The 14,954-nt window shown below is 48.0% G+C and overlaps 1 protein-coding gene across 1 annotated transcript in view; it reads left to right on the top strand.

Annotated features, from left to right (window-relative positions):
• Positions 1 to 14,954, top strand: part of Spon1 (spondin 1) — a 273,648-nt gene that overhangs the window by 256,595 nt on the left and 2,099 nt on the right. The window contains exons 8-15 of the mRNA XM_003465713.5: positions 4,045 to 4,246; positions 5,134 to 5,274; positions 5,712 to 5,787; positions 6,842 to 7,024; positions 10,262 to 10,432; positions 10,516 to 10,683; positions 11,187 to 11,351; positions 13,155 to 13,418. Of these exons, the coding sequence (XP_003465761.1) occupies positions 4,045 to 4,246; positions 5,134 to 5,274; positions 5,712 to 5,787; positions 6,842 to 7,024; positions 10,262 to 10,432; positions 10,516 to 10,683; positions 11,187 to 11,351; positions 13,155 to 13,418 (1,370 nt within the window). The remainder of the gene's footprint in view (positions 1 to 4,044; positions 4,247 to 5,133; positions 5,275 to 5,711; positions 5,788 to 6,841; positions 7,025 to 10,261; positions 10,433 to 10,515; positions 10,684 to 11,186; positions 11,352 to 13,154; positions 13,419 to 14,954) is intronic.

The raw sequence follows: 14,954 nt of genomic DNA, 5'->3' as shown, positions 1-14,954 counted from the left end.
CCACGTGTTACACAATTTTTCCTTTCATCCTGAGTAGCCTATCTGTCTTCCTCTGAACTTCTAGAAACTCCAATTTCTGCTCACTGATCTATATTTCTATTTTACTTTGAATATTATACTTTTTTGATTATTATTCTTTATACTCTGGTTTATAATCTGACTAGATCAATTTCCTTTGCTAGAAAACTGATTCAAATTTAAATCCTACACAGAAAAAGGAAATCAAATTAACAGAATTCCATATCTTGGAAGACATGACATATAGAAATAATAACATTTATTATTGTCTGAACAACTTAAAGAACTTCAATCCTATCTAGCATTTGCTAAAGAAAACTTACATATATTCTTATCCATTTCATTATTTTAAAAAACCATTTTATAATAAAAGTAACAAATACTTTAAAGTGGTTTTTAATTAAATTTGAAGGTCAAAAAGAATACAAGAACTCCCCATTCATTTCCTAGATTAATTCATTTACTTCAACAAACATTTGAAGAAAATGCAGTACATGGCAAACTAAGCCCAGCAGTGGGATATAGCTGTCATCGAGACAAAAATGATCCCTAGTCTACTGGGCACTAAAGGGGAAGACAAATATTAAATAAGAAATTCTCATGCAAGAGTGGACTCAACTGTGGGAAGGTAAAATGGGGGTCCCAGGAAACTAACAGAAATCAGAGATATTTTCTCTAAGAAGGAGCACATAAGCTGCAGGTCAGGGGAAAATATTCCAGTCAAAGATGAGAGAAAGGAACAAGGTGTGTGCAAAGGTGCTTGAAGATTTTTCTCTGGCCCTTACAGGTTTGAATTTGCCATATTATCCGACATACGGCCGGACTGTTTTAGGCAGGGATTGGTTGCTCTAAATTTCCTGCCCCTTGAAATACATACCAGGCTCTAGAGGTACCTCACTTGGGTTACGCATTTGAATGTGACATTTAGCCCAAAGGCATTTGGTCAGAATGATGGCTTTCATAGGCTTGGTTCTTGCATGGTTACATCGATTGGCTGTGCAAGTGTGAGGATGATGTGTTGGCATGGAGCTGGTTGAGTTTTACAGCTCTGGGTTCTTCAGCAGGGCTGTTTCTGTTCTCTTAAGTCTTCATTGTGAATTAAGTCACTTATAGGATACAAAATATGAATGACCGCCCTGACCCAAAATCGCATTCTTAAGGAAATGGAAAGGCCACAGGTGGATCATTTGGTCTCTATGGCAACAGAAGAGGAAGGCTGTTTCCCAAGGAACTGCCATACCCCCGAGGGCCCAAGAGTCAAGGTCCCCAGTGCATAAAGCCGTGCCACACACATGCCAGTGTTCTCGCCTGAGAGGGACTGCAAGGCCAGCCCAAACCATGCCTGTGTGTCCTCCGTGACCTGTGCCACAGCTCCCCAGTTGGCAATCCTTGGAGGAGCCAGGTCTCTGTAGCAGCTGCTAAAGCCACTAACCTACATGCCAAAACACACACCCATGGGAAAGGGAAAGGAAATTAGATCTCCTGTCTGCGCTTAACTAAATAGCAGACTGTGTCAGGTGACCCAGCAGTTTATAAAGTCCTCCTCGTAAAGCCTCTCATTTGACCCTCACAGAAGACACTGAGACTCAAACATGGGTGAGGGACTTGCCTAAGATCAGAGCTACTAAGAACTGTGGCTCAGGGCATCTTATCTGTGTTCATTTGGCCCATGAGCACCAGGTACTGGGGTACGATTTAGGGTCCCTGCCTTCAAGGAGCCCCTAGTCCAGAGCTAAACAATGAGAAGCAATTACAGTCTAGGTCTGAGTACAGACAGCTGAGTGGTATGAGCACTGCAACCCAGGGACACTGTCAGCAGGGCCTCAAGGGCTCCTAGAGGAGGTGACACAGGAGCTGAGCTTTGAGCCCGTTAAGGATCACCAGAAACAGTATTAAAAACAGACTGCTGGCGTCACTAAGTCAGTAAATCTGGAGCAAGGCCCAGTAATCTGCATTTCCAACAAGTTTCCAGGGTGCAGACACTGCTGCTCCAAGGAGCACACTTCCCAAAGCTCCGAAGTCCTTGGGCCACCAGTGTCCATGCAGGGCCCTGCGTTCAGGCTGGCCTGGCTGGGCACTGGGACTTTGGAGATGGAGGAAGGAGGGAGAAGGGGACAGGCGGAGGCAGCACCAGGCCTTGTGACCTGCTGGTTCTGAAGCCAGCGCCAGAGCAGGCTCTTATCAATTCCTGGTCCAGGCCCTGCCCGGGCAGCAGGTGGCTGTCCCTTCTTTCTGGTATCCATATCACCCTACAGTGCTTCTCTCAACATGGTACAGACTAAGCATCCTTTATCCAACATGCAAGGAACCAGCATTTCATATATACCTTACGTACCGAGCCTGAAGATAATTTTATGTGTGAAATAAGAACTTCATGGTGTGGATGTTTTCACTTGCAGCATCAGGTATAGGCACTCAATAAGCTTTGGATTTTGAGGCATTTTGGTATTTAGATATTCAGTTGAGGAATGTTCAACTTGTAACAGTAATAACCACTCAGATACCAGGTCCTGGATTAACATTTACTGCACACAAGCTGGCTCATTTGACACTCAGAATAACCCTGTGGAGTACACATAAGTGATCTCCATTTTAAAGATCTGAACACTGAGGCACAGAAAGTTTGGAGAATTTACCTAAGAACACGTAGCCACATGAGATGGTGCCAAGACGCACATTCAGGTTTCCTCCCCATCCTGTGTGCTGTTAAGTTCCAGATGCCAAAGTCCAGTGGTCTAGTTCTATTGGCCCCACCAGGTCTGGAGTCATCACTTTCCAGGGCCAGGTGGGGACAGGCAGACACAACTAGCCCCAACAGAAGGCCAAGCGCTCCCAGACAACTGAGGAGGAATAGCTGCCAGCTGGACCAAGACCCGCTGGTCCCCAGCCAAGGATCCCCCATAATTAGCCTGGACGTGTAGAGTCATGAGCACCTCGGCCTCTACAACCTGTGTCTCCAAATTCATTAGTAGTTATATTTCTTCATTACCTCTCTCCACACAGGATAATCCAAATCTCACAGGATTGTCAGGAGGGGAAAATGAGATGACATGGATCAGTCACCGAATGTGACTTTCCCTCCACAGTCCCTATGGTGGACTGCCACCATTTATCCCATGCAACCTGCTTGTCCCTCGCAGCTGTAGATGTGGGATGTTATTTCCGGCAGCTGGGGGTTGTCAGCCAAAAATGCCTGGTTCTGCAGCTGGACCCTGGCTCCCAACTGGAGCCAGCTCTGAGCCCATGAGTGTACCCCGTGCCAGGCCTTGCCAAGGCAGCCTCTCAAGGACACAACAGGGGCAGCAGGAAGGAGACCTCTCCCGATGGCGTGATGGGAATGAAAGGAGGCAGGAGTCTGGAAGTTGGTGATGGGAAGAGCATTGGTCCTGAACTAATATCGGCTTGGATTACAGTCTCTGTTCTGCTTAACTTTGCGACTTTGGACAAGTCACGTGAGCCGCCTGAGCCTCAGTTTCCTCTCTTAGAAACTGGAGTCAGTAATCCTTGCCCAAGGTCTAGTGTAAAGATTAAGTGAGAATGTGTGAATGTATGCGTAAAGGCTCAGGACATCAGTTTTTATTGATGAATTTTGTCTCATATCCAACAAATCTGGATACACACACAGCACTTGCTCATTCTTTCAAAAACATTTACTGAGTATCTACTCTGTCCCAGCCAGTGTTTGGGGCACTGGGAATAAAGCCATGCATGAGACAGACAAGAACCCTGCTTCCCCAGAGCTGTCCTACTGTGACAGATGATGGTCAATAAACAGCTGAACAATACATCAGCAGGGAAACGAAAGAAGAATAAGCTCTGTGGACACAACAAACCTAGATGGAGTGGTAGCACCAGGTTCTCTCCATGTCTGCCCAACTGTGGGCTCAAAGACTGAAGAGTGTAGACCATTAATGGCCAAAGAAACTGCCTCCTCCTGCCCTTGTCCTGTAACTGTGGGTAGGCTACATGTCCCCAGAATCTGCAGCCCACAACCCCAGTGTAACAGTCTCTGTATTTGGTTTCCAGGAGAGCAGCACCCTCAGCTGAATTTTCAGTGGACAGGACACGCCACTTAATGTCCTTCCTCACCATGATGGGCCCAAGTCCGGACTGGAACGTGGGCTTATCGGCAGAGGATCTGTGCACCAAGGAATGCGGCTGGGTCCAGAAAGTGGTACAAGACCTGATTCCCTGGGATGCTGGCACCGACAGCGGGGTAACTTATGAGGTAGGTGTGTGCCTGCAGTCGGGAGCAGCTCACCTGGTGAACCCCTGATCTGGGTGTCCTGGACACCACAGAAAGTCTGACTCTTTGTCCTAGAAGAGGTCTCATCATCAAGTATAGTAGGGCTCAGGATCTAGGAAGGGTTCATGCAGCCACCAGGACAGCACAGAGAGGAAACTGACAAAGGAGTAGTTTGCAGGTCACCAAGGGGACAGCATGCCAAGGACGAGGAAGCAGAGACAGCACAGAGAGACAGCAAGAGAAGAAAGCTAATGTGCTTGCATACAGCAGGACCAGAGTCCAAAGGCTAAGAAGTTTTACACTGTACGGAATGTCCTATTTCTCATATCAACTGCATCGAAATCTGGAACCATCCCAAAATCAGTGGAAGAACAATCTAGAACGGACATCAGCATGCTATGGTTTTGGAGACAAATCTAACAACACCCTGATTTATAAATAGTCGTCAAAGCTAACCATACTCACCCAATTAAATATTGAATACTCCCTGTTACAGGGGCTGAGCTAAGCGTTTGTGACACAGAGTGGTTCACAAAACCTAAAATATTTGTCATCTAACCCACTATGAAAAAAAAAAGCTTGTCAGTCAGTAGGAAGAGGTCTGGATCCAAGCTAAGCTGGCTCAGTCATTTCTGAGCTGAGATGACCTCTCTGAAACTTGGCTTCCACAATTTGGGTACAATCCTACCATGTATGGGAAAGAATGGTAAAGTACAGCTCTGTGCATGTCCGAGCACAGAATATGATATAAACAGAATTCTGTAAGTATAGCTCTCCTTGTTAAATTACCATCAGAATTTTCAACCTGATCCATATAATTATTTCATGGTTTTCATATTTCATTTCCTTTTTCTCTCTTTTTCCTGCAGTCACCAAACAAACCCACAATTCCCCAGGAGAAAATCCGGCCCCTGACCAGCCTGGACCATCCCCAGAGTCCTTTCTATGATCCAGAGGGCGGGTCCATCACTCAAGTAGCCAGAGTTGTCATCGAAAGAATCGCCCGGAAGGTACTGGGTCCAAGGGCATCAGGAGGACCAAGGAGTCTGTGGACCTTTTGTTTTAGAATCACAGGATCCCTGGCAGATAGTGCCATGGAATATGGGATTCCTGGGCCTCCCAGTGTTTCTAGTATGCAGATTATATGCTGAAATGTAAATGAGCAGGATGAACCCAGTGATGCAACCCACCACTCAAATGAATGATTGGATTCAGGCCGATAGGTTTCACTGGGAATTCCATCAATTACTCATGTCTGTCATGGTCAGGATTCCTGCTTAGCTCTTACATTTCTCTAGCAGTCAGGTTGTAAACGTTGGCCCAGAACTCCACCACAACATCAGATTCACACAGGGTGCACATTTGATTTTCTGTCCTCCTCCATCCTTCTCCTGCATTTTTCCTCCTCCTCCTAATGTGAGCCCTTCAGTTAAAATTCCTTCTGCAGGGGGAACAATGCAATATTGTGCCTGACAATGTTGATGATATTGTAGCAGACCTGGCTCCAGAAGAGAAAGATGAAGGTAAGTCATTCTCCTTCCTCGAAGGGAAATTGGCATGACACTTTGAGAAGACAGTTTGCTCACATCTTAAGAACCATAAACTGAGTCTTTTGATTTGGCAATCCCATGTCTGGCGATTTCTTCTCAAGAAATAATCTGGAGACTTGGGTGTAGCTCAGCAGTAACACATATGCTGAGCACACACCAGGCCCTGGATGTAATTCCAGGATTCCCGACCCCTGCCAAAAAAAGGATTAACAAGGCCAAAATTAGGGACTGGTTATCGTCATAGGGGAAGAGATGACACTGGAGTATGTATAGAATAGTGCCAGTCCTTTAAAACTACAATGAAAACACATCTACACAGGCTTCTTGGAATTCAGAACGCTCTGCCGTGACCCTAGCACTGGCCTTTGCATCTACCTCCTCAGTAAGGCCGAGCTGTTAGTCCGGAGGGGCTTGGCAAAGCCAGAACTGCAACTTAATTTTGCTCATGGAATCTGCAGCCAGATAACCTGGACTCCCCACTAGTCTTGTGACCCTGGGGAAGAAGCTGACCCTTCTACTCCAGCACCCCAACTGTAAAATGCACGTAACAGGGCCATATCCTGGGAGGTTGTGTACATCAATGAGATAAAACACACAAGGTTTTTGGACTGGTCCTGTCACATAGTGCACACCCCGCAAACGTCAGCTCTCCTTATTCATCGTGACACTTGGCAGTGGGGATGAGGGAAGTCACTGGAAGACCAAGTTGCCACACCAAACACACAGCCTTTTGCTTTTCAAAACTGCCCATGAAACACCTGCGTGAATGTGCAAACAATGTGTGCTAAGGTTGGGGACTGGTAATGAAAAACTCTTCATATAGTAAAGAAATTATTCCTATCATTTAGGGTGCTGAAATGTAATTTTTAAAGGGGAGGGAATGGCTGCTCCCATCCCTGGAGCACTCAGGCTCGGGAAGACTGTTCAGGCTGCAGGACTTTCATGTCCCCAAATGAGCCCATTGGGGGAGAGGGCCAGTTGCAATTTTACTGGCTCCCCGGGAAAACATGTCAAACGTTCTTTACAGATGACACACCTGAAACCTGCATCTACTCCAACTGGTCCCCGTGGTCAGCCTGCAGCTCCTCCACTTGTGACAAAGGCAAGAGGATGCGGCAGCGCATGCTGAAGGCGCAGCTGGACCTCAGTGTCCCCTGCCCAGACACCCAGGACTTCCAGCCCTGCATGGACCCGGGCTGCAGTGACGAAGGTAAGGAGCCAGCCAGCCAGACCAGCTAGCACAAGCTCTGAAGGAAGATCTGAGGGCAACGCAAGTCTCTCACACCGCTCAGGCAGAGACCCTGAGGCTGGAGAACCCTTACTGTAGTCGTTGGTGAGGTCAAACCCTAGGAGACCGCTTCCTGCAGCATCTTGCGGGCTCCAAACCCAGAACCTCTTCTGACACAGAAGACTTCTTGGAACTACCCACTTCCCTCCCCATACACATGACTGCAGGGCTGGCAAACATAAACATGCCTTATGGCCAATTAGAAATAAGTAGGCTGTTGCTGGGCCTTAATTCCAACTGCTTTTTAAGGAGCCCATGAACAGCTTGGCCAAGACAATCTAGGTCCATTGCCCTGATTCTGTCAACCTTGGTGGACCTCTTGGGTATTCGATCTCAGCATGAGTCAGAGCCCTTGTGCTGTGTCATGCCCCTCAGGCTGATTGCAGCAATTCTCCATCTATCTGCAACTGCTCAAAGGTCAGGCTCAAACTACACACTTGCAATCCCTACGTCATGCTGGTTCGGGCTCCCAGATTGCATGACGCTGATTGCGATGCAAAGGTCACTGCCTCCCAAGAGCGTGACTCTGCCTGGACAGATGTCCTCTCTGATCGTATGCTGTTGGAGCTACAGTGAGGGTGCATGAAGGGAACACGCAGGTACTTCCAAGTGAAGAACACTTAGCCTGCTGTAGGTCACATTGCCACCCCCGGCTCCTCTGCCTCTCAAGGATGTACTCTCACATGTCTTATTGCTGGTTTTGCCTAAAATAGGGCACTCTGAGGAAGAAGAAACCCTACCATCAAAAAGCCATTCCAACAAACAGGAAAAGATTGGCTCATCAGTGTTAAAGGCGCTTTCCTGGGGCTAGGGAGCCATCTCACAGGCCAGCAGCACAGCTGAGGTCTACGTTCCTCCTGCACAGGAAAGAGCCCCTCTTTACTCCAGTCAGGTCTCTCCCAGCGGGGAATGAGAGTTCTGAATCATCTTGGCCTGCACCTATTCCTTGAACCTGGGATTCAAGCCACCCCTTCCAGAAATAGACTTTTCTCTTATATACATCAAGTTCCTTTCCACACTACATTGTTTGGAGGAAACATCAGAGAAGGAAAAAAGTAGAGGTCTTCTGGACATTCTGAAGGAAGTTTTGTAAGATGAATGTACTTCATTGTATCATAGCAACTGCTTTTTTACTGAGTTTCTTGATGATCTGGGCCAACCCCATTACTCCAGCTCCCCACTTCCGTCCTTCTTCCAAAGCAATGCTAGGAGCATCTTTTGCAAAGGAAAATCTAATTGCATGAATCTTGAGCTGAAAAACCTGTGGTCTCATACTGCCCATGTGCAAACTTAGCTTACTAAACTGATGACAGATATGGTCCTACAAAGAACCAGGGCAGAGACACTCTGATGCACATCCACATCCAACACATTATTATACCGGGATACTAAAGTATGCACATCAGTAAGGGCACCTGAGGCCATGGCGGAGGGGTGCTTGAAGAGTGGCCTTCAATACTTCCTCTCAGAAGGCACACTCTGGGGCTGGGGATTTAGCTCAGTGGTATAAGCACCTGTGTGGCGAGTGTCTCTATCCCCACTTTTGGTATTGGCTATCCCCAATACCAAAAAAAAAGGTGTCAATAGTGACTTGCCCAAGGAAATGTCTCGCCAGGCCATGAGAAGCCTGCTCAAGTCTCATCCCCACCCTCCAGTATGAAACCAAACACAGTTACCTAATGCAATTGTACTTGCTGCCTCTCATGAGCCTAGTCCCCAGCTCTCGAATGTGGCTCCCAGCTGTAACTTCTTAGTGCACCATAAGCCCTGTCCAGCCACACCATCCATAGGTTAAATACAGTGTCCGGGCCTCACATACATGTGAGCTGGCAGTCTGTGGACCTGTGCACTCAGACTTCAGTTTTTTTATGGCTTCGTATCCCGCCCCCACACACACACACACAACAGGGGTGTTTGTATAAGCTGGTCCCTGTACCCTAACTGCAAATATGCTTTACCCAACAGAAGTATACTGAAGTGTGCCTTACAATGTGACATTTTACCCAGAACTCCAAGATAGCCAATTTCCCCCTACACTGTGCTGCCTGACTCCCTGCCCAATTCTCTTGTCCTATTTTATTGTCAGTTTACTGGAGTAGGACAAGATTTGTATCTTCCCTAGCTTTGTAACCTCAGAAGGTACCACTAAGTATTCAAGAAATGTTCTCGAGTAAGTAGATGGCTAGGTGGATAGACAAATGACTTCAGTTTTCTCCTATTTTTAGAACAAAAGTAGGTCAAGATACACACAGCCATGCTTCCACCATGTTCTATCACCTTGGCAACGAGACCACCAAGTCATACAGTGACTTTCAGTTTTCTTTCCTCCAGCAGTCTCCAAATGTCACCTCCATGATCCCAGCCTTAACCAACACCCATAGGTGGCCCAAGATACACAAAAAGCTGCTTGTATTGCCTTCGTCATCCTCCATTTCTCCTGGCACACACAAACAATTGCCTCCCAATCCCATACCGGACCAGGTCTTTTGTTTCCTATTAGCAGCCAGGATATTGTCCTCTTGGTACCATCCGCATGCCTGTGGCTCCTTGGTGTCATCTACGCTTGGGATTCTGATAGTACTGTGTCCCGAGGTCACCACGCTATATCCTCAGGAACAAAATTTCCTCATCTACTGCACTTTTCTAGACTGAGAAACACACAGCTTTCAACAGTAACTGAAGTCTCCGATCCTTCTACACAAAAGTGCTTACACACTATTTCACAGAATATCTCTTTCTTCCAGTGCTGTCCAAAAAACTTTTCTGTAGTGATAAAAATGTTCTGCCTCTGCACCATCCAATGTGGTAGCCACTACTGAGCTCTTAAAATGTGATTAGTGACTGAAAAGCTGAATTTGGGTTTGCTGGTCCTAGAAGTAGGATTCATTTAGGCTAATTATAATTTCTCTTAAACTGCATGTAGACTGAATTATATATATTTGTGTGTAGTACATGCACATAGCCTATCCATTCAGGTATCCTTTAAACGTATTTTCATGGAATATAGAATAATCTTGAGTGCCCCATGCTTCAGGAAAAAGAGCATTTCCTCTTGAAGAACACCTGCTACTTCAAAGGTTTAGACCATTTACGTTACAGTCCCGCGGGACCTCCCTGCCTCCAGCAGCGCTGAGCCAGACTCAGTGTGATGTGTTGCAGACGGCTCCACCTGCACCATGTCCGAGTGGATCATCTGGTCGCCCTGCAGCATCTCCTGTGGCATGGGCATGCGTTCCCGGGAGAGGTATGTGAAGCAGTTCCCAGAGGACGGGTCCGTGTGCACGCTGCCCACCGAGGAGACGGAGAAGTGCACAGTCAACGAGGAATGCTGTGAGTGGGGTGCTGGGTGGGAGAAGCAGGGCAGAGCCAGAGGCCTCAGGCTGGCCCGACTCCAACTGCACTGGGTTCCCCAGCTCCCAGCAGCTGCCTGATGACCGAGTGGGGCGAATGGGATGAATGCAGTGCCACCTGTGGAATGGGCATGAAGAAGCGGCACCGTATGATCAAGATGAGCCCGGCGGATGGCTCCATGTGCAAGGCTGAGACCTCGCAGGTGGAGAAGTGCATGATGCCCGAATGCCGTGAGTGAGCCAAGGGGAGGGCACATGGGCAAGGGACCTGGGAAGGGAGGAGTGGAGGATCACAGTGCAGCCTACCAGCACCGTCCCCGTCAGAGGCTATACATGGCCCAGCATCCTCAGAGCACTGCCAGGCGCTCCCAAGGAGCTGTCAGGAGAGCCTCGTGCAGGCTCTGCCAGACCCAGGCAGGCCTCCTTTGGAGAGAATGGGCCTGCAGCTGTGTTTCACATTAGCGAGTAATTCTTAGGCGGAATGGGGTGCTTGTCTCTAATAAGAGCCCACTCAGACATTCAGAGCTGTTTCAAGTGGAAACTTGTGTGCTCACATTATTGACTGCATCGGATGTCATGACCACCACCTGGGCCACAAAGAGATACAGGTTCTTGCTCCAGGGAACTCGGTGTCCAGGAGCCAGAGCAGGGGGTGAGGGAGATGCATGGTGGGGCCAAGATCAAAGATAGCAAAGGAAGCCTGTGCTCAGGGGAAAATCTGGCTCTTGACCTAGACACCATCCCGTGCTTGCTGTCTCCATGGTCCGAGTGGAGCGACTGCAGTGTGACCTGCGGGAAAGGCATGCGGACACGCCAGCGGATGCTCAAGTCCCTGGCGGAACTCGGGGACTGTAACGAGGAGCTGGAGCAGGCGGAGAAGTGCATGCTGCCCGAGTGCCGTAAGTCCTGGGTCCCAGAAACCCAGCCCGTCTTTCCTCAGGAACTCCTGAGAGCGGAAGCTCCGGACCAGCCCCACACTGTGTAAGACTGTTAAGAGATCTGGTAAAACGGATCTGGGGGAGCAAGAGCCTAGGGCTTGATATATTGATAACTTTTTGTCAACCTTTATTACCACCTGCAAAATACCCAAAATGCACGTAGCTATGAAGTCCATCAGTGACACAGGAAACACCAGAAACCAGCCCTGGTCTCGCTTGCTCCAACCCCAAACAGAGGCTTGTCCGACCCATGAGTTGTCTTAGCTTTCAAATTCTATTCCTCTTACCTGTGCCCATTTTATATGCCTTTAACCAGAGGCTGGCCGTTAACTCAATGACTCCTGACCCCTGGTGAGAAGACAGCAAGAAAGTAAGCCAAGTTCTCAAAAGCTTGCTGACCACCTCAGTCTCCTCCAAAATCTCTGTGAAGAAGCCAGTTTTCCAGGCCACACTTTGAAGAGAGCTGCTTTTTTAGCTGGTGAAAGGGCAGGCATACTTCTTATGATTTATCTTTTGGCTTCTTCTAGAATGTACTTGCAGTCTTTCACTCCAGCTTCTCCCTCTCATTAGCACTCAGGCTGCCTGCATGGTTCAGACCCCAGTTCTGTCCTTTGCTGGTGGCACAGCTTTCAGCAGAGTACTCCCATTCCTGTTCTGCAGCTTCATCTGTAAAACGCAGGAAATGCTACCTTGGTTGCTCTGAGGGTGAGTCAGTAGCCGGCAGTCTGAGCCCTGGACCTGGCAGGTATAGACCTCAGTGATCTGTACTCCACTCCTGAGCCATTTCTAGACTTGGTGGTGGGTGCTGATAACCAGCACCACTGACCACTGTTCAATCCAGCTTACCTGAGCCTTCCAGGGACAATTACCAGCTCAACAGTCCTTCTCCCCACAGAGCCAAGTGAGGAGAATATGAACACACATGGAGAACTTCCTGGGCTAGAAGCATCATTTAACTCTTACACTCTAATGCAAAAAATACCATTATGTCCATTTTGCAGGCAAGAAATCTGCCTGAGTTCCCACAGGGAAAAAAAGACTGAAACTATGAACTAAATGAGGACTTCCTAGCTCCAGTAAGGCCCTGGTTCTGTAAGAGTTTAGGATCCTTTGCCTCCTAGCACATATCCTGAAAATCAGATCACTGTATTATTTCACACTTGTAAAGTGCTATCTGCTGGATCTCACACTATGATAAAACCATAAACCACCACTTGCTCTTGACCCTCTACTGAATTTTCCATTTCTGATCTGTATTTTTTGCACAGACCACCACAGATAGGTCACAGGATATCAAGAACTAATGCTGCTAAGGCTTAAAGAGAGCACAATGTCCCTATTTGTCTCGAGGGCTTATTGACTTTCCTTTCTAGAGTCAAGTGAGGTACCAGGGAGCTTGTCGGCCTTGCTCTGAAAACCACCACAGTGAACTGTGGCTTTCCTGAGAAAATCTGGGTCCCTAGGCACTGAGGCCAGTCTGTGCTACCTGAGGCTGACTCCACAATACCGAGTTGCTGAAACAGGGCAAGAGCTCTGAACACAAAGTCCTTCAGTGCCTTCCTGACTCCAGAGAAGGCTCAAAATGTGGGTTGTTCCTTGGCATCAATCCACTCTCCTACTTACCTACCGTGTAGGCTGGATGAAGTCATTCTGTCTTTTGGAACCTGTTTCTTCTATAAAAAGCATCCTGTAGGTCTGAGATGTTCAAAAGAAACATCTCGTTTCAGACCTGAGATACACTAATGCCCATCTGTCTCTCACCAGCCATCGACTGTGAACTCAGCGAGTGGTCCCAGTGGTCAGAATGTAACAAGTCATGTGGGAAAGGCCACATGATTCGAACCCGGGTGATTCACATGGAACCTCAGTTTGGAGGCGCACCGTGCCCAGAGACCGTGCAGCGGAAAAAGTGCCGCATCCGGAAATGCCTTCGAAATCCATCCGTCCAGAAGCTGCGCTGGAGGGAGGCCCGAGAGAGCCGGAGGAGCGAGCAGCTGCGGGAAGAATCCGATGGGGAGCAGTTTCCAGGTAAGCCCAAGTGGGGAGGCAGTGGCCTCAGAGAGGGGAAGAGACTGCGTCTTACTTCCAGGCTCTTGACAGTGTTTCTTCTTCCCAAATATTAAGAAAGCAGTTTATAAGGAACAGAAGAGGGCATTTTATCAAAACTTTAACATACCTAGCGAAGAGCCCTGAGGAATTTCCGTATTCTTTCATTGCATCTTTACGACCACAAGACTGTCCAGTTTGCTGCCCCCATTCACTCTTGACAAAAGGGGGAAATAACACGGACGCAGGAGTCGCGACTGTCTTTTAGGGAATGTTTTCCTTTCAGAATAGGTCATCCATTTCAAAGGTGTGGCTTCAACAGGAAAGCCTCGGCTGCCGCTTGGTGCATTTCTTCAAAGTTAACCGCAAAGCTGAGTATCAGGTCAGCCTTGGGTTTATTTCTTCAAACATGGACCCAGACTGTCAAGTAAGTGACCAGTGCTCTCATAAACAATGAACCAAGTGCTAAGGAAGCCAAGGAATGGACATCTGACACTGACCAGAGTTCAGGGAGGTACTACAGCAAGGAAAATTAGGCTGGGTCCTAAAAGCATTTGTAGGAGCTTGCCAGTGGAGTGCATTCCAGCTGTGAGGAACAATGACTGCTAAGGAGCGTAATAGAGAAAATACAACAGCCAAGCATGAGGAGAGGCAGGAGACCAAGTAAAGGAGGCAGCCGGACTGTAAAAGGCCAGTGGCCCTGCTGATTTGGGACTTGCTACAGTGCTGGTGGTCTTAAGCTCCAGTGACTTTAACAGCTCTACGCTGAATGACTTGAAAGTGTGGAGGCAGTTCAGGTTTTGTTCATAACTCAAGTCAAAGATGAAGGGTCCCCTCCTAATCTAGGACTTAAATAAAAACAAAACCCCCACCTGGGGTCGCACTGCCTGAGAAGCAGCAAGCCACTGAGACAGGTACACGAGGAGACTCCTGCTGAAGTCTTGGCCACAGGCTGCTGTTCTCTGGATTCCCTGGAGAGGTGAGGAAGGGACCTGTGTAAAAGTATGTGTAAAGACAACCCAAACTCCTCCTCCTCTCTTCTCTACCTGGGATGATGAGACAGACAGGCTTGAGGAGGCCCCCTGCAGTGCACTCCTTTCCTTAGGGAGCTGTTCCCATCCAGTCACGGTCCCTTAAAGCCAACCACGGGCCAGGTTCAACTGCTCTTGAAACTCACCCTAGTGCGTAAGCAGCGGTGTGCAGGGTTCAGAGGAGGAATATACCGAGTGCTAAAGAAACGTGCAAGAAATGATCCAGTCTCTAGGGGTCAAGGATGGTTTTCCTGTTTTTCATTTGGGGAAAGGCATGTTAACACAGCGTAGGAAAAACAAAACAATGCACCGCACTTTGCTCACTGCTTGGGCAGCCAGGCATAAAAGAGGTTTGGTGCTCCTTGAACCTCTTTTGGGGCTGCACCTCAAACTACCTCGAAACAGTGACTTTAAAACCTATCGATTATTAACAACATCCTGTGGCTCGGGACTGGAGCCAGCTCAGCTGGACAGTTCTTCTGAGGCT

Source organism: Cavia porcellus, unplaced genomic scaffold, assembly GCF_034190915.1.
Source record: "Cavia porcellus strain 051 isolate PalLab524CR breed Dunkin Hartley unplaced genomic scaffold, mCavPor4.1 scaffold_6, whole genome shotgun sequence".
NCBI lineage: Eukaryota > Metazoa > Chordata > Mammalia > Rodentia > Caviidae > Cavia > Cavia porcellus.
Note: the sequence above shows the minus strand (reverse complement) of the source record. Positions and strands in the feature narration are given on the sequence as shown.